The sequence below is a fragment of the Phaethon aethereus genome (assembly GCF_964289735.1).
Source record: "Phaethon aethereus genome assembly, chromosome: 1".
Lineage (NCBI taxonomy): Eukaryota > Metazoa > Chordata > Aves > Phaethontiformes > Phaethontidae > Phaethon > Phaethon aethereus.
This window is the reverse complement of record NC_138575.1, coordinates 161,802,873-161,822,208: the sequence shown is the minus strand read 5'-3', so window position 1 is coordinate 161,822,208 and position 19,336 is coordinate 161,802,873. Positions and strand designations below refer to the sequence as shown.

Below are 19,336 nucleotides of genomic sequence, written 5' to 3'. Positions count from 1 at the left end.
GTATATTCAATCAACAGAAGCTAGAGAAATCTAAATACATTATTAAAAAAATATTTTAAATACTGTCCAATATTCAAAAGTGTTCCTATTAAATTTACCTTGACCAGCATCTTATAGCTCCAAATTAAAATTTTAAATTTATGTTCAGGCACTGAAAACACACATAGTGCATAAGGTTATGCACATTCTATCTTTCAGGAATTTCGTTGTATGGTAGAAGTAGAATTTAATTTTTAGTCTGTGGTTAAGCCCTAAGTTAGCAAATTTGAAGGACTGCAAGCAAAACATGGATTAAGAAGTTTTAGATTTCTGTACTGCAGTTTTAAGTTCCTTCTTCATTATCTTACACGTTATCTATTATGAATATAGACTATAAAGCCTGCTAACAACTGTGACCTTGGTTAATTGATATTCTCTAAGAAAACAATCCCAAAGATTTGCTGTGTAATGAAGAGGCTGCATTTGCAACACACACGTCCAAATTAAGCAATTTGTTCTCAATATATCAGAACACAAAAGGACACAATAATATTTAAACAAGATAACTTAAATGTGGAGGCAATTTTTCTGCAATGTAGTAAACAATACTATGTTTTCCAGAAATATTTATATATTCAGTGTTAATTGCAATAGAATTGGAATTAAAGAACATTTTATTTGAACATTTGTGCTTAAACCACTGCAATGTCATTTTATTTCATAAAGTATTTCTAGTAGTAACTAACTATAAATCTATACAAAGTCCCATAGAGATATTATAGAGACACATGCACACACAAATACCTGGCACATCTCACACAGCAAAGTCAAACTGCTCCCCTTTAGAAGCGTTTTCTGTGTAATAAAATAATCCAGTTCATTTACATACTGAATACATGACAGCTTAAGAGAAACTTTAGCTTGAAGATCTTATTTATTAGAGTGTATATGTGTTTAAAATTTCAGCTGAGGCGGTGTTCAAGAATTTCTCATATTCACTGTCATCGTTCAATACAGTAATCAAAAGACAGATGCTAACCTCAAAGCACTTCATGTTTCAAAGAGCTCTCCCAGTAAGGGAAACCATTAAGTCAGAAAGAAACATAGATAAAACAACACAGATGTTCTACAGGCCTTCTTGTAACTCACTTAAGAGCCAACCATGTCACCTGAGATCTCTTTTGTTCGAGACAGCAACACAGAGCCAGAAACACTTCTGGTAAAGGTCTTTCCTGGCTGAACTCCTAGTTCACCAGGGAGCAGCATTTTACACTGTTCTTTATTGTGTAATCAGAAACACTATTTTCTCTAGTTTTGCTCTTAGGACACCTAAACCAACAGCAGATAGTCCCTTTTCTACAGAAATATTTAGGCAGTGTTATTATCCAAGACACCCCTGAAGGCTGAAAAAGCCAAAGACAGAAACAAGTTCTATGCAGCTGTCCAGCTCTTAGTCCCAAATCTTGACTACCACTTTGATGAAAGTTGTAATTAGTTATACTCAAATTGACTAGGCCAGCAGAGTCTACTGAATAAGTATTTCAGAAAAAATAACGTAATCTACAAAAACATAAATGTCAGGAAGGTTTACTTGTTACTTGTAAAAGCACCTTCCTCACCCTGTGCTTACTGATGTCTCCTATAGTTCAATGCCTGGAAGAAATCAATAATGTCTTCAGAGACACAAATGCAATAGCTAACATACTGTTTGTTTTGGCACAAGGCTACATAAGGATGTACCAGGAGCCCAGCTGGGCTAAACAGGGCATTCACGACTGAGCTCCAGTGCAAGAAAAAGGATGCATATGAGGTGAAGCAAGAACAAGTTACAAAAGAAGAATACAGAAGCACTGATCAAGTATGCAGGGATATTGCCAGGAAAGCCAAAGCTCAGCTACAGCTGCAACTGGTAACGGACATTAACAGCAACAAGAACGGCTACTACCACCACATTAGCATTAAAAGCTTAAATAAGGAAAACATGGGAAATTTGCTGAATGGGGACTGTGATTTAGAGAGAGTGGACTTGAGTAAGGTTGAAGTACCCCATACCTTCATTACCTTATCCTTCACTGCCATGGTTCCCAGGCCTTAAGAGTCTAGAGACTAGCTTCAAGAAAGAGAATTAGCAGTAGTGGATGAGGATCAGGTCAGGGATCTCTCAAAGAGACCTCTGGTCATGCAAATCCACAGCACCAGATAAGATGCTGAGAGAGTTAGCCGATATCGCTGGAAGACCACTCACTATCACTTTTGTTAAGCCATGATGATCAGGGGTCTCCTATAATTGGGACCTTGCGATGATTGAAGGTAGACATTGCACATATCTTCAAAAAAGGGTGAGAATAATCCCAGGAACGGCAGGCATCACTTTGGTTCTTGGAAAAGTCATGGAGCAAGTCCTCTTGGATGCCATTTTTCAGCAAGTGAAGGAGAAGAGTGTGACGAGGAATGGCCAGGATACATTTACCCAAGGTAAACCATGCTTGACTAACCTGTCTTCTACAATGAACTCACTAGATCTGTCGACAAGGAGAGAACAGCAGATGTCCACAAGGTCACTGTATCAAAACTGAGACATTACTGTTTAAGTGAAGAGACACCTAAATGTTCAAAAGGCCTAGGTGGATGATAGTGCTCGAAGGTTGGTGCTTAATGGTTTGTACTTTAATTGGAGACCACCTACAAGAGGAGTTTCCCAGGGTCTATCCTACTTAATATTTCATCAATGACATGAAAGAGGAGATGGAGTGCACCCTCATCAAGTTTGTGGGTGGGGTACAGTCGATATGCTCAACTGCAGGGCTGCATTTCAGAGGAATCTAGATTCTACAAGAATGGGTCAACAGAAATGCTAATTAAGTTCAACACAGAGAAATACAAAATTTTGCACCTGGGATGAATGAACTTCCTGCAATGGTACCAGCTGTGGCATAACTAGCTTGGGAGCAGTTCTGCTGAAAAACACCTAGAGGTCCAGGTGGACAGTAGCTTCACCAGGAGTTAGCACTGCAGCCTGGCAACAACAAAGGCTAACAGCATGCTGGGCTTTATCAACAGGATCATAGTCAGTATACCAAGGGAAGTGTTTATTCCCCTTTACTTGGCACTTGTTAGACATATCTGTAATATCATGTGTAGTATTTGGGCCTCCTAGTACAAGGAAGATCTTGAGTGCGTTCAGCAAAGGACCGCCAAGGTAGTTAGAGGGCTGGAGCATGTGCCCTATCAGGAGAAATTGAGGGAACTGAGCTTGTTCCATCTGGAGGTGGGAAGGACTGAGGTGACTTGGGCAGGGAGGTTGGACCACAGACCTGCTGAAGTCCCTTCTTAACCTGAATGGGTTTATGGAAAAAAGTAAAAAGTATACCAAGCCTCACACTGCACACGTACCTACAGGAGTATTGCAGGCTTCCACAGCTAGTGAATTAAAAGCTAACTTAATCATGGTGGGAAAAGGAGGCAGAGTCAAGTAGTTTACCGTATCTTTCAATGACTAGATAATTTGGATAGATTACTCTGCTACCTAAACTATTCCTTTAAGTTTAAATGAAAGTATTACAACTTGAGGCTTCCATTTAACAATTTAGAGGTTTCAAACCCCTCATAGACCTGAAGTCACACAGCCTACACATCTAACAATAAAAACATGACATCTAAGAAATATACCATAAATGTCTTTGGAAGAATTTACCTTGGTATCTCTGAACTCTGCCTTTTCCAAACGGCATTGGTAGATTCAAAGGTATGTAGTGCTCATGATTACAGACTACATGGAGAAACTCAAATTTGAATTCAAAAAGAGTCTGCAAAAGTAATTTTCAAGTATAAATTAAACAACTGATGCAGGGATTTGAATAACACATTAAAAACACCTTTCTAGCACAAAAGGGTGATTTCTCTCAGTCTTGCAGTACAACGGATATAGACCTGTCAAAGTTCCATATGTCAGTATAAAATAATTAATTCCAGCATAATTCATACTTGGCAACTGGATATAGTTGAATTTACTGTTCCCATTGTCCAAAGTTATTTAAGTTTACTAACATATTATGTATTGATATAAGAAAAGTTTAGACCCACAGAAGAAATTCTTTGGGCATCTGGTACATGCTTCCACCACTACAGAAAACGTACAGAAACTTATCAGATATCAGCTCTTCCAACTTTAGCCTTTCTCACATTCATGATTGAAATTTCTGCTTAGTGTTGCCCCCCCCTCTTTTGCAATACACATGATCTAGGGTGGTAAAGTTGCACCTGAAGATGGGAATCAAAATATGAAAAAGTGATTTGACTGGGGGAAAAAATGCTCTAGGCACAGCACGGGGACTTTTAATATAACTGGGAACAAGGCTGAAGAATTAATGCAGGACTCTATCCACACCCATCAAGAAGAGGCAACTCCTAAAAATAGTTTGTTTAAAAACACTGAGTACCTTCGGATCTCCTGGTGCAAAGCAGCTGATGTAGTTATTGATTTGCTTGAAAACAAAGCCTCTATCCATAAAAGTAAAACACCTCTGGGAAAAGCAAGCAAAACCAAGATAGAATTGATGTAGTACTGTCTCAGTGCTCAGTAATTGTATTTCTGTATTTAACAAGTTTATTTTCCAAACACATTATTGATAATTCAGTTTGAATATAAAAACCAATAAAACAAACTACATATATGTATTCCTATATGAATACAAAATTTTCCTTTAGAGTGCAGAATGTAAACATGTTGCAAGTAAAAAGCAGTTTGAAGAGAATTCTATCTTCACAGAAATGAAAATGACATGCCACTAGCAGCTTTATCTACCGTTTTATTTCCCATCCTTTTTTCTCTCTACTGGATCTTACTAGCTGAAAAAGGAAAGACACTGAAAGTCTGTCTACATAAAATGCATACAAATAAAACACTACTCAATGTATGAAGTTTTTGTAGGATTAGAAGGTAATCTAGATGATCTTTTTAAAGAAAAAAAAACCCAAACAAATAAGTTTTGGATAAAATATAAATTCATTAAAAAAACCACAGAAACTTTTGAACAGATGTTTTCATGATTACAGAAGATGTAAATTATACTTCAATGCATTTTAATTGAGAGATAGAATTATACTTAAAAAGCATTAGGCATATTCAGTTTTATACAAGTTGGCTTTAACATTCTTTAAAATCCATAGAGAAGCCATGCTATTGAAAAAGTAACCACAGAGCCCAAGTCACTTGTGTACCTACTTTTATAAAGGCAGCAAGGCTATGGTTTGCATTTTTTGAAGCTTCTGGATTGTCTCTGTACTTCTGAGTAATGTGTGGCATTAGCATATTAACAACAGTTTCAACTGCATGATGAAAGGAAGCAGAAAATCTCTGGTTTCGCAACAGCTAGAAACAAATTCAGATACAATATTTAATATCATTTATAACACAAAAATGTATCAGAAAACTTACTTTAGATAAGATATAGATAACCTGACAGAGAGACGGCAGACAAAGAAAGCTTTCAAAATTTTCTCATTTGTCATTTAAAGTAACATTTTCTTTAAATTGATGATTTTCATGAACTTTCTATAGACTGAGGGGGAAAAAAGAACATTTGGTGAAAAGAAAATATTACAACATGCACTAACATCTGTTACTAAAATTCAAGCAAAGCAGTCTTTGATGACTTCCAGGCTTCAAAATCTTACTCTCCGTGTTTTTAAGTTTCCATAATCAGAACTGTTTTCCCTTACTTTTAGGTAGTTTTCCAGTTAGCTTAAAAAATTTCCTCTGCATTCAAATTTCGGCCTTTCCACTCACCATGTACATTATCTTCATCAATGATTTTGTACATTCTGACCAGTATTGGTCAGCAAGTTCTCTTCAGCTTTTTGGCACTGCAGAGCCTCTTCTATTTCTGTACATCCTACCATCTTTAATAAAGAGTCTGTCTATCATCTGAAGGGATTTAATGACAGGTGGTGTGAGGCTGAAGAAGTTGACATTGACAAAAACTATTTCAACTGTACAGTCATTATGTCTTTTCTTTCTGAAAACTGAAATCAACACAGCCAAGTCCTCCAAATACTTGGTTATTTAACTAGGTTTTTTGAAGTATATTGAATGCAACATTCCTAGGCAGAACAAATCATTGTGAAGGCCCTGCATAAATTGATGATTACACAATTTGCTCCCTCTGTGTTTGAATTGTGTTCCAAAGTCACTAGTTCCATTAAAAAAGAAAAAAAAAAAAAAGATACTAAGTTTGAAAAAGATCCCTGTAAAATATCAACAGTACTCATTAATAAAATAACAATTAAAAATTAAAAATTCTGTTGGTGGGTATGCCAGTCAGCATCCTACAATATTCTTGTAAGATAGCCTTTGTTGGACAGTAATTAAATATTTGTTAGAATTACACAAAATTCTTGGTATAGAAATAATTTTGCAGAACCCAGAAATGCACCTTTTTGTTAGATCTCGTAAGTAGGAAATACCTGAATGCATGTTCCATTTATTACTTCACCCAGTAAGAGAGAAAAAAGCTAGCAAAATAATTTATTTGATATTTAAGGGACTGGTCAATCAAGAACTGATGTTTAGGAATGAGGATACATGAAAACAGCAAACATACAAGCAGCAAGTTCTGCTCCTTTTTCTTTCATGTCACAGGGAAGAGGACAATGAGCTTAGTTCTAAAAGTGGAAACATATTTTTTTTTTTTAAACATGAAATCTGGAGACAACAATCTGTCATAAAAAATTACTCCAGCAGTTTATAAGCTATGAACCTTACTTCATGTTACTGCAGGGGAAGTATGAGAAAGAACAGCAGTTCAAGGTGATACACAGAAAAGTACTAGAATCTAAAGATGCATGTTAAAAGAATTTGTTTTCTTTGTACAACTGAATAGTTCATATCTGGGGGTTGCTTTTGAAGATACGATTAAAAACAAACAAAATATTAACCTGAAATGAATGTGGTTCCTATAAAACAAGTACACCTAGCATGCAAAACACTCTATTGAGTGGGACATCAACAGAAATCAGACACATATTTTTCATTATCAAGCTTAGGGTTTTGGGGGTGGGGTTATTTGGGTTTTGGGTTGGGTTTTTCCCCCCCCCTCTTTAGGTAGAATTACTGCATTCTTCTATACCTGTAAGTCCTAACAAAAAACATGGCAACATGTTGGTAGCTTCAATGCTGCATAAGAAAATGTCTGCATGAGCTGTTACCATCTTAGAAAGATTGGCTACAGAATCCACTAAGTCTATAAAAAACATCACTGTGCATCCTTATTTTCTGAAATAAAATGGGTTCTCTTATAGAGTAAAAAGTGCCATCAGTATTTAGATCACATTTTGTGGTTTATCTACTTCTTTCTGGCACCTTGGAATCAGAAATAAAATGCAACTAGCAATTAGTACTTCCTTTGAAGAGTCATGTTCTTTCCATGCTCAGTACTTTCTCAGTCCATCTTCTACAAAATCTGTGCTTACAACCATGCTGTTAAGAGGTAGAGCAAGCATTCATTAAAATTAAATTATATAAATTTTTTACCCTACTTGAAGAATTTTGTAGGGCAGAAAGATTACTTAAAATGAGCCAGACTTTTTCATAATCTGTATGGTCATATAACCCCACATCATAAGACAAAATTTGATGCAACAAGTTGATGTAAAATATCACTTCAAGAGAGGTCATAATTCCTAGACCAATCTTCAGATATATAAACATACATTGAATTGTCTCCTGCCTACATCTTTTGGTACATTTCAATGAAAATGCTAAGCTTACTTATAATAACCCTTAGAAATTGATCTCAGAAGACCACAGTTTGTACAGCATGTAATTTACAGCATATAGTAAATCACAAAATGAACTGTTTAGTCTTTCAAGCAGAGCAAACCTGAGGCCATTAGGTCTCAGCTATTGGCTGTTACTACTAAAAATAAATAAATAAATAAATAATCAGCACCTTCTCTTATAGATACTTAGGTCTTAGGTCATTTAGACATCAGAAAGATGGAGGTCTTTCTGAGTAATAGTAATGGTTATGCCTACCCCAGTTCACACCATATTTCCATAACACCAGGTAATAAAATCAGTCTCAGGCATCTGGAACTGACACATTGTTTCTTTAACAACTTTGTTTTCCCCAAAATGAAAGTCTTGTTAAATTGAATTTGTTCCTCAGATGTACGCGCTGGTGCCCTCCAAATACAATTTATTATTAGGATTATATGGGTTAGTAAAGACACATTAGCTTTGAGCAAATGAGTCAGTATAGCACTTGTGGAGGAAAGAAATAATAATAATAAAAAAAAACCCAACCCCCAAAAAATCAAGAACTAGTAGTAATGTAAATGCTCACCAAAGGTAGAATACTGTACTATACAAGAGAGGCAGATTATATGGGAGAGGATACTAAAAACACAGACAGTGGCTGAGTCAGAGTCATTTTGAAAAGTAAATTGCCTTTTTTTTTTTTTTTAACAGAGATTCATGCTTCAAAGAAGATTATATTCTACTGTACTTATTTTATCCACCATCTGATCTCAATTTAAAAATGTAATTCCTACTGTAAGGAAGTTATAATTAAATTAAGGAAATGGGTTTGCATGACAGTCAGTGGTTTCTTTGAAGTTTTTTTTTTTTAAACCAATATGCTGCTTCCAAACTTGTGAGGATTTCTGTAGGTTTGTTAAAATCAGGAAAAATTATAGAAACTGTGTTTAGCCCAGCAAAACCAGCATCCTGTTGTTTTCCTGAGTATCACCTACCAAACCCAACAGAAAACATCCTCAAGCTACGCAAGTTTCACACACACCATGTTTTGAAAACCTTGCCCAGATGCACCGCATTCTGTAGTTAAAAACAAACAAACAAACAAACAATCTTCTCAGAGCTGAATACTGTAAAATAAAAAATACTGCCAGTACTGTCAGGTAAGTACTGAAACCAACAAAAATTATTTCTGTCTTTTTTAAATATAATTTTTAAATTAGAAAATTTTAATTCAATTACAGAAGTCTCTAGAAAACTTGAGCTTTAAATAAGAATCAGTGTTTTCTGCTTTATAAGATTATACTTTCATATCAATTGAATTGAATAAATTAAATTAATTTAACTGATTATAATAAGTTCAAAAAAGGAATTCCCAAACAGCTGATCAGTTAACACGAGCAAGTGTTAACCTTAATGCAAAAATACATGCACAAACCCTTTGTGGATATATTTGCACTCTAAAAACTCCCAAACAAATGGTAGCTGTCACAGTTCTCTAGACAGTTTAAGAAGTTAGTGATAAAACTTGCCCTCTCTCACACTTCAGAAGATACTTAAATCTGTAGCACTTGTACCATGTAAACACTCAACTCCCCGCCCCCTCAAACTAAAGACCTATTTCTAGATTAAACAGGCTACAAATATCAGGTTAAAATTTATGTCCCTATATTAGAGTGTGTCAGGTTGTCTTTGCACAAAACATATCTTTCCTGACAGCAACTGTTTAACTTGTTCCTAAAAAAATCTCACAATAAAGGTTCCAGAATTTCCAGAACCACTGCTCCAATTAAAAGCTGAGTTTTTACTTAAAAAAAACCAAAATTATTTCATCCTTTCTTTTTAGCAACAGAAAGGAGATCACGCTCTTCTTCATGACATTTTAAATGGAGACAACTCCTTTTCCTTAAGTAAAAATGCATCACAGCAGCTAGAATCTCATGACACTACAAGCAAAAACTTGAGGTCCTCTTCAAGTGCAAAATAACAGGATGAAGTCAGGTGTTCTTTGCAGGTTTTATCTACTCATGGAAACTGAAAGTCAGAATAAAACATAGCTGGGCAGACTGAGGTGGGGGAAAGTTAAGCTTAAAACACACAACCTATTTTGCTACTAAGTGAGGAGCCTCACAAATTGATTGAGCTCCTCCTGCATTCCAGAGCAGTGGGTAAAAAATAGTTATACATCTTACAGATTTTTCTCCTTACTTAATTCAGACTGTCAAAAAAAAAAAAAAAAAACCCCACCTCCTACTGTTTCTACAAAGGGTGCAACGCTGAAGCCTGGTATCTTTACTGTGTGATGTATTTCAGTAGAATGCATAGTTCAGCTTGAATTCATAAATCATGCTCTTCCTCTCTATTATGATGATATTCTGCAAATTATGTAATTAGTGCTAAAATGAGCCCAGCTGAATACTGTATTAAGGCAGATTTTTCTATTTACTGCTAGATGACAGTCAGTCTGGTGATATGATTTAATTCTTTTAACTAAAAGTAAACCAGTAATGAACGGAAAAATATTTTTATTCTGTATTAGTATTCTAAGAAAAAGTGATGGTTACTAGGATTTGGATGTCAAATACGTTACTTTAGAGAACATCTAATGATGAAAAATTCATTTGACCAATTATGACCTGGAGTTCACATGCTTCTGAAATGAAAAATGAATCAATAACCTCTTTAAAGACGAAATCTATTGACATAGAAAAGTCCAGACACTTAAAGTACGTTGAACTGGGTCTCAAACTCTAATCATACCACAGCAAAACAGTACTCCATAGTTTTTTCCCTGATCATTGTCCAAACAGTTATTCTTCTCCTCCCCTATGTACTTCAGTCTTCCAGTTATGTTCTAAAATACACAGTGAAAATGCTGATAACGATTTCAGATAATTTCTGGTATGTTACTCAGCCAGAACTATTTTGTATACTTGAAACTTTACTTTCAAGACTTGTTTTAATACAGATGTAAACTAAAAATCTGTCATCAGTGTAAGAAAAATACTGCTTATAGGCCAAGCTGGTAGAAAAATGCCTGTTCTAAAACTTCAGCATTCTCTTTCCAGCATAGGAAATAATGCAGAATTAAATATTGATACTTCTTATTGCATATAGAAGGACTATAAACTCCATGATTCACTGTTCTCAGAGTAATTTGATATCACATCTACTGTACTGCCCAATAAAAAGCTCACATATTTTTTGGTAGTATTTACATCAAAGTCCATAGTGATATCTCTTGCTTTCAGCTTCATTGTACCGTAACTATTAAGAAAACTTACTAAAGAGTCTGATTTACACAGGCTTCTCTACTGTTGGATTTTAAGGCGTTTCTTTTCCTTTTCTAATAATGTTCAATCTAGCCTTCTAGTTTTTTCTATCTAATATTTCAACTGGTTTCTCCTGCTGCTTTGCTTTTTCCCCTCCCTTCCTTACAAATAAAGTTATTTTATATATATATATATAAAACCTTTTCTTCTAATATGTGACTGGAAAAAGAAGAGACTATATAAATTCTCTTCAGAATGGATTTTTTTTTTGCAAAAGTTGACATACCTTAACTTTAGAGTTTTCTATCAAATGCTGAGCCATTGATTTTATCAGAACTTCAAAGAAAAACCAAGAATACTGCAGAGAAAAGAAAACATTACGTAAAATTCCCACACACATTCAACAACCATTTCAATACAGTTAGTTCCTATTCTTCAGTTATGACCAGATAAGAACATACAGTAAAAAGTATAGTTCAATATATACCTTAAGTAGCTTGTTGCTTGTAAGAAAGTCAGCAGATGGCTTTAAAATTGTTGTCATGGACTTTGTTAATTCTTCATGTACTGTCTTATATTCAGAAGCAACATAGGGTTCAGCTTTATAAGCATACTGGGGGAAGAAAACCAGAATGTAGTAAGAAACTATGACATATCATGAAATAATCGAAATTAAACAGATGCAGCTAAATTTAAATATACTCTTTTTAAAGAAATAAAAAAAGGAAACATTTCCTTTACTTTTACCTACCTTGACATAAGACCTCAGGTAGCTATCCAAGCCTTCTTCATGACACTGAGCAACAATATGGATAATAACCCTAAACAGAAGTCAGAAACCAAGTAAGCCTACAAAGAAAGCTATGATTACAGTAGCAAAAATGCTACTCAGTTATCGTTTTATGCCGTAACCTAGTCATCACTTAAACTCTATGAAGCACTTAAAAGTCTTTACCTTGTCACATTGACTGCAACTTCCTCTTGAGTTGCTCTAGTGAGAACTCTAAACAACTGGTTTAGAACAGTTGGCAGGAAAGCTATCATCACATGGCCTTCCATAGCATGAAGGCTCTAAAAGAAAGCAGCAATACTGTCATTCCCTTGAAATAATGGCATTTAAACCACAAGTTCTGAAACCATAAAATTGAATGCAAGTCTTTTTCCAAATATACATACTACTTGCACTATTTGGTGTTAATTACCTGAATTACAACTGCACAGAAAGCAATTGAGAAGAGTTTCCAACATAAATATTTGGCAAATATTTTATACATAAATATAAAGTAGGTATAAATATTAGGTTTTACTAAAAGGATTTTAGAAGTAGTTATTTGTACTTTTCCATTGAACTGCATACTAGGCAGTGTTTCAATGAAAAGACGACCTGTGTACACCACATTAACCTGACACTGATCCTCTGGTATACTTTGCTATTTCATCCACCAATGCAGATATTTAGCAAACAAAAGTTCCACAAAAACATACAGATTGCTTACCCATGATAAGTGCAATATTAGTTATATTAGTTACTGCAAAACAATAAACTAATATGTTAAATAGAAGGAAATAAAATCCCTAACTACCTAATGCTGCAAATTGGAGACAGTGAATTACTAAACACTCAACTTCTTCAGGGTATGCCTTTGTATTCCGTCACATGCAAAAGATATTACACACATAACCACTCTGACATGAAAGGCAGTTTATGGCATTTCATCTTACATTGTTTTATGCCACAACATTGCCTGGAGTTAAATGGAGCTTGGGGAGGGGGAAAAAAAAAAAAGTTTGCTGAACATGCATACAGACAACACATTTCAAACATTTCCATTCAGTGTTAAGTAGTTGTCTTGTCTTTGAATGTTTGCCTTTCCTATGTGATGTGTGATTTTTCTTGGAATAAGCAGTAATACACTACAGCATCTTTTCTAGAAGTCTTGAATACCAGAGCATTGGATAAACATGCAAATGGAATTTCAGCTCACACTTTTGTCCAAGATGCAGACATTTTTTGGTAAAGGTGCTGTTTTAAGTAGGACTCTGAAGTGGACTCGTAACCGAACTTCTGATGCCTTTGAGTATTCAATGACACAGGCTGCCAGAATTAGCTATGCTCTTTGATCTCTCAGGCAGCAACGCAGGTAACTACAAGCAGATACCTCAACTTATGAGATGCTAAGTGATGTTTGGGCTCATGAAACATGAAGGAGAGCATACAAACATCTTGAGTCAGGTGAGCCTCAGAAAACTTTTAATTAGAAGTGTCAGATGGTGATTACACGAAATCCTGTTAGGGGGAGCAAGAGCAGATAGAACAGAGAAGAGAACACTTGTCAAGTTCAGTAACTCAAGCTACTCTGCCAGTAGCACATTGACTTCATGGAGGAAAGTAAATTTTAGCTGTTTAAATATGTCATTGCCATTATAGCATAGACATTACCTGCAGGAAACTGTCACCAGCAAACTGAAAGGTTGATCTTTAAAAAATGTTTAGCCCACAGGCTGGCCAAGTCTGGCACAGGTATATAGAGTCCGACAATACACAGAAGTAAAAAGTATTTGGGCCCCTGGGAGGCCTAGCTAGACAGGAATTTGGCCCAATGGAATTGAGAATAGCCATAATTTATATGTAACACAGAAGTTAGCATTTATTTTCTGTTACCATGAAGCGAGGCAATAGAGTCAACATGCTGTGTTAATCTAGTGATGTGGTACATGTTCATATTGTGTGGTGAGAATATTCTGGTGTCTGACAACATGCAAAGTTATAAAGAGGCTCTGTAGTTGCATTATCCTGTCCCAGGGACTTTGGCAAGACATAGTCTTGTCACTGAACCTAAAGATTTTGCTAATGTGGAATTAATATAAATGTAAATAAGTTGCTTAAGCAAAGGAATAAGCTATTATGCTACATTACAGCATGTGACATGACTGAAGTAAATTATGTGATTTAGGAGTGATCTTTTGAGCTTTCCCTAAAATGATACTTTAATATCTGATGGTCATTTTGTTCTACCAGACCAACAAGAGTTGTGAATATCAAGACAACAATCAAGCCTTTGATTCCAGTCAAGTGTCATTTTTGATGGTCAGTGGGTAGCAAGATAAATATGAAATTTCCCGGGACTACCATGGCAGAGATTTTGGTTATATCAGATCCAAGTAGAGCTCTGGTAAACTTAAGAAACAGTGGAATTTCTAGAAGTACTGTGAATTCCCAGACCAACTGCTTTATAAAACAGCACCAGAAAGAGTAAATTATGTTTTTTCAAGTGAACTTATCTATGAAGACATTCAATTCCCTGAGGTCCAGTATAAGCAACAATCCTTCCCCTCTTCTTGATACCAGAAAACATCTACCATTTTATCTGGCACTTCCAAGTTGCAGGAAAGTTACATCTCTTAAAAAAAGTGACGGAAATTATCCTAAAAACTTTAAAGAGCTTCAATGAGACATAGGTCAGACTCTAAGACATCTAATTCATGATAAGAGATACTCAGAACATTATCTTTATTATACAGAGAGAAGAAAAGATGGTTAAGTCCAATGATAAAGGTTCAGTGTCCCAGGTGATCTCAAAACTACCACCAGAGGACAAGAAGGAAAAGCTGCACCAATGAGAAAACTGCCTTTTATGACTAGGACTTCTGAAAACCTGGATGATTCCTTTGTTTGTATTTTGATATAACACAGGAAGACATTGAATACCAGTAACTTTAAACTCCTTGCCAAAAAAGAACAAACAGTAGCAAGTGAGAGGTAAAGAGGTTCCCTTCTTCAAACAAATCTCAGCAGGACCACAATCTCCCAGAAGGATTACTTGGGGAAAGATGGAATATTCTCCTTGGACTCAAAGCAAGATGAAACACTCTGAAGCAGCATTTTTTCTCCTCTGCTGTCTCTATTGGAGAGATTTCTTCAGGGCACAAACCACATACAGAGTCTTTTTAACTGTGTGTATTTTGAAAAGTGTCATGATGACAAAGGATATGCAAGTGTTGTATCAGGGAGGAATTCTGCGCATAAGCTGTCTCTAACTCCAGCATAGACTCTTGATACTGCAGAGTGCTGACTTCAAAAGCCAAAACACTACCAGGCTTAGGGCTAGTGCCATCTAACTGGGGACTATTTGGTACAATTACGGCTGCAGAAAGCAGCAGAAATAAGGATGGCTCCACATCTAAAATTACCAAGGAACTCAAAACAGAAACTTTAAGTGATAAACACCAAGAAATGACGTCTTATATCAAAACAAGAATGTCAGTAGCAGAAACCCAAGTGAGAGGCATCTCTATTGACTCATTCTAGGTAACCATGGGGTATGATGAAGTTCAGCTACACAATTACTTATTCTTTGCCTTACCCCTTTGATGCGAAGCTACCATGACCAGACTCCATTCTAAGCGATTGTATTACTGTCATATACTTTGCCAGCACATTCTGGGATTGCAAAATTTCAGAATGATAAGGACAAATAGAAGACTGAGAAACAGGGAAACAAAGTCTGTCAGTAAAAAAGGTAATAAAAAAAATAATTTCCAAATAGACTTATCCCATCTTCCTGCTGTTAATGTATTGTGTCCTGTTTTGTACTAAAGCTGATCACAGAAGTCTTGGGGCAAGGAAGATGACTCAGAGCCATGGTTTTGATATAACCAAGGTCACAAAGCAAGTCCAGGTCCAAAATGTGCCACATTCAATAATTAAGTTCTCACTTAAATGTCCTGAGTAGACAGTCCAGTTTTGTTGTAATCGAGTATCATCAATCAATAATAAACTCTGGTTGTGCCTAAGAAAATCAGAAGTTACTTGTGATACCTTACATAGATTTTAAGGTGACTGAATTTTGGGCTTCCTATCAAAAACCTGGCCTACTTGCATAAGATACAATTGCTATGGAAACCACGCACTCTATTGATCTAAACCTGAAAGAGAACTGTAGACATGACAACGGTGACCTCCTAAGCAAAATTTTAGAACATCATTCCTTCCATTCTCACGTGCAGTTCAATTTGATTATGTTGACAAACTAAGCCATTAGTGTTTCAAAATTATCACTCATAAGGCTGATCAATACTGTCTTATTTCCTCGTGCTTTCCTCTTATATTGCAATTGTAAATTAATCTAGGGCAGGAAGTATCTTTTTTTTCTTTTTATACTGTGTATTCCATTCCTAGAATATGTGTGAAGTTCCTAGGTTTTGCAAAAGTGTAAATAAATAATACAATCTGTTATTCACTGCCATTTTATACCTTAAGGTATTTTACAAGATCAGTTCCTAGTGCACGAGCTCCAGACTCTGTTTTTTGACAGTACTGAAAAAAATTATGCAAGTGCTGGTCCTGTCAAAGACAAAAAGAACAACAAATTAAACCATATCTAACAATACTATCCATAATCCAAAACAGAACACATTAAAAATATTTATATACAGAAATCCATATATGTGTCCATAGAGTCAATTTTCAAAAATAATTGAATTGCGCTACTCCAAAGACTAATTTTGTTTACGTATAACATTACTTTTTTAACCCACGTAAGAATTTGCCAGTGATTTTTCAATAGCTGTTATACAAAACACCACCTATATTTGCTTCAAACCAACTGACATGCAGAAAATAGCACAGTTAATGTTAGTTATCCCAACCAATCATAATATGTATTTTATGAGCAGCTATAACAGGACTCAGTGCTTTGTAGACATGCCAGTAAATAGCTTTCAGACAACCATGACCTCTCACCTAACAAGAAAATTCAGATTGGAATGGGTGACAATGTTAGATGAAAGGTTCACATTTTGTATCGCTCCCATTTAACATCTGCTGATTTTCACAGCTGATGTGAAAGACAGATACCATGCAGAGTCTCCAAGAGACAAAAAAGTAAGAGATCAGCACATTGAGTTTAAGAATCTTCCCAAATACTGTATGTACATATAACAAGCATACATTATTCCTAAAACTTTCTCCAATTCAATTTGTTTTATAACTCACCTGCGTATACACAGTTGACACCAGATGAGTGGATATTTTTAACAGTTGTTTGCCTCCATCTACCCATTTAATTTCAGGACCAGAATGCTGCACACACATATGCAGAGGAAAAGTAAAATAATGCAGTAGTATACTAGAGTAAACCAGTTTCTTTATAGTACCATAAACAACACTTTTTCTTTTTTAAACATGTTGACGAAATGTGTGCAATGAATAAACTCATTAAAAAAGGAAAATTATGCAGGAAATATTACCAAAAGCATTTATGAAGCTTAAAATGTTTTTTAAAAGTCCCACACTAGTTTCCTCACTGGCTAACAAAATTGCTTTTCTATAAGTCACAGACTTCATGCTTCCCCTACAAATCTGCAAAGAAACTTCTGACTAGAGAGAAATATCTACTAGTTTTCTGAGATAAATAACACAAGAATTTCCACAGACACTGACACAGTTTAAATCTTAACGTAGGTCACTGATAGGTAGTAGCCAGTGCTTCCTTCCCATCCCGTTTCCAAAGAACTGAGAATGGGAATGCTCAGCTGTCTACCCTGACAACCATTTAGGGAGAGATTTTACTGCTAGATCTACAACTAGTCATATTGGTCCTAACCTCCTATCCATGGGCATGAGCAGAGACAAACAGCAGAGGCAAAAAGAATACACCTACAATGTGAAAAGATGAAGGGTGTGAAGACGATGATGGTTGGAAAGCTTACAGCAGTTTTAAAAAGAAAAGGTGGTAGAATAGGAGGAGAGCAGCACTTCTTGCTGTTGATTTTAGGCTTCTTCCTCCAAAATGAGTCAATTTTGTCTGGGCATTTCATTCTTAGTCAAATCCCCTATAACACTTTACATTTTGTATCCTCCTCAGTATTATTTTTATTATTACAATTTTGCAAGCTTTCTGCTTTGAAAAATACAATCATAAGTTTAACTAGTGAAGTATAAAGATCACAAAAGTCAAGATGTGAGAATAAGACTTTTTCAAGAATAAAGGACTTACTGAGAGGAGACAGCATGAAATGCTAAAAAAAATTTCGTAAAGGACCTCAGATTATTTTCGTATCTTATAAACTCAAAATAGTTTAATATATTTTAAAATTACTGTAACTTCTAGCTAATTCTTATTACAAAAATGAAACATAAACATATCCTAAGCACATCAGCTAAGTAACAACAGAAATAAGTACTTAACGATTTAAATGAAAAACTGTATCAGGGCATGTTGATTCAAATTCTTGTAGAAGTAAGAATTTAGTCATAAGTTTTGTCTCCCATTTCTGTTTGGGTTGGTTTGTTTTGTCTAAGTCAAATGTCTAACTTTTGCAAAGCACTCTGTTTCAGCTATAAAAGAAAAAAAATTCTACTAGAAAATTACTTAAATCTTATCAGACTGGGGAATTACAACCAAGCCTTTGAAATATTAGGCCAATTTTATATAACATACCTTTCCAACCCCCACTTCTTGATAACTAAGATAGCCTGATGGAAGGTTTGCTGACACTGGGATGTGTTGCTCATTGGTCACCACTCTTCCATCTTTTATTAGAGGAAGCCAAGAATACCCAACTATGGAACATGAAAGGCAAGTAATTTAAAATGTTATGAATGTTTACATAAACCCTTACGAAAGTCTTACTGTACACTTCTGATACATAATTCATAAATCAGAAAATGTTACTTTAAGGGCCAAATTATTTGAACTCAAATGATTAGAAATAATTAAAAAGGCAAATAAATTGTCACTGAGTTTTAAAAAAAATCCCCATATATTTGACAGACATTCTAAAACATCTGAAACATTTAAAATGAAATACCTAATTAAATCTTTCAGTCATTATAATGTACTTAGAAAGCATTATATGGATCACAAAAAAATCATGAGTTACCAGATAAGCATATTTCATTATATCTCCCCAGTAGTTACTAAAAGCAAAGCATTAGCGTACAAACCTTGTGTTTCAACAACATCTTTCTTCTTTGTACTCCCTTTGCTTGAATTATCACAGCTGACATGGTAGAAGGTGAACAACAAATGGTGCTTTTCATGTAACTGAGTGGGCAATTCTATTTTAATCTGAAAGGCAAAGAATCACCACCTTTGTAGAAGCCTTCAGCTAGAGCAGTGACATGCCTTATTGGTTGCACATTTAAAAAGCAATTCCAGGTTATGTGTTCTTTGAAGCAAGGTCAAGAATCACACACACAAAACTTACAAAAATTTACTTACAGTGAAAAGGGGGGGGCTGATTTAACTGAAATCATTATCAAGAACTTTGCAATCCTGAAATCTTTTCTTGTATTTTTGAAACTTACATAACACCTAAACCGGCA

The 19,336-nt window shown here is 35.3% G+C and overlaps 1 protein-coding gene across 7 annotated transcripts in view; it reads right to left on the bottom strand.

The window, feature by feature from the left end:
• The window catches only part of DOCK9 (dedicator of cytokinesis 9), a gene marked incomplete at its 5' end in the record, with an annotated part of 129,939 nt that overhangs the window by 43,089 nt on the left and 67,514 nt on the right, over positions 1–19,336 (bottom strand). For all 7 annotated transcript variants that reach the window (XM_082000816.1, XM_082000818.1, XM_082000819.1 and 4 more), the window contains 11 exons: positions 3,674–3,785; positions 4,419–4,502; positions 5,204–5,350; positions 11,294–11,365; positions 11,495–11,620; positions 11,759–11,828; positions 11,963–12,078; positions 16,262–16,351; positions 17,003–17,089; positions 18,450–18,571; positions 18,956–19,079. In XM_082000816.1, coding sequence (XP_081856942.1) covers positions 3,674–3,785; positions 4,419–4,502; positions 5,204–5,350; positions 11,294–11,365; positions 11,495–11,620; positions 11,759–11,828; positions 11,963–12,078; positions 16,262–16,351; positions 17,003–17,089; positions 18,450–18,571; positions 18,956–19,079 — 1,150 coding nt within the window. The remainder of the gene's footprint in view (positions 1–3,673; positions 3,786–4,418; positions 4,503–5,203; positions 5,351–11,293; positions 11,366–11,494; positions 11,621–11,758; positions 11,829–11,962; positions 12,079–16,261; positions 16,352–17,002; positions 17,090–18,449; positions 18,572–18,955; positions 19,080–19,336) is intronic.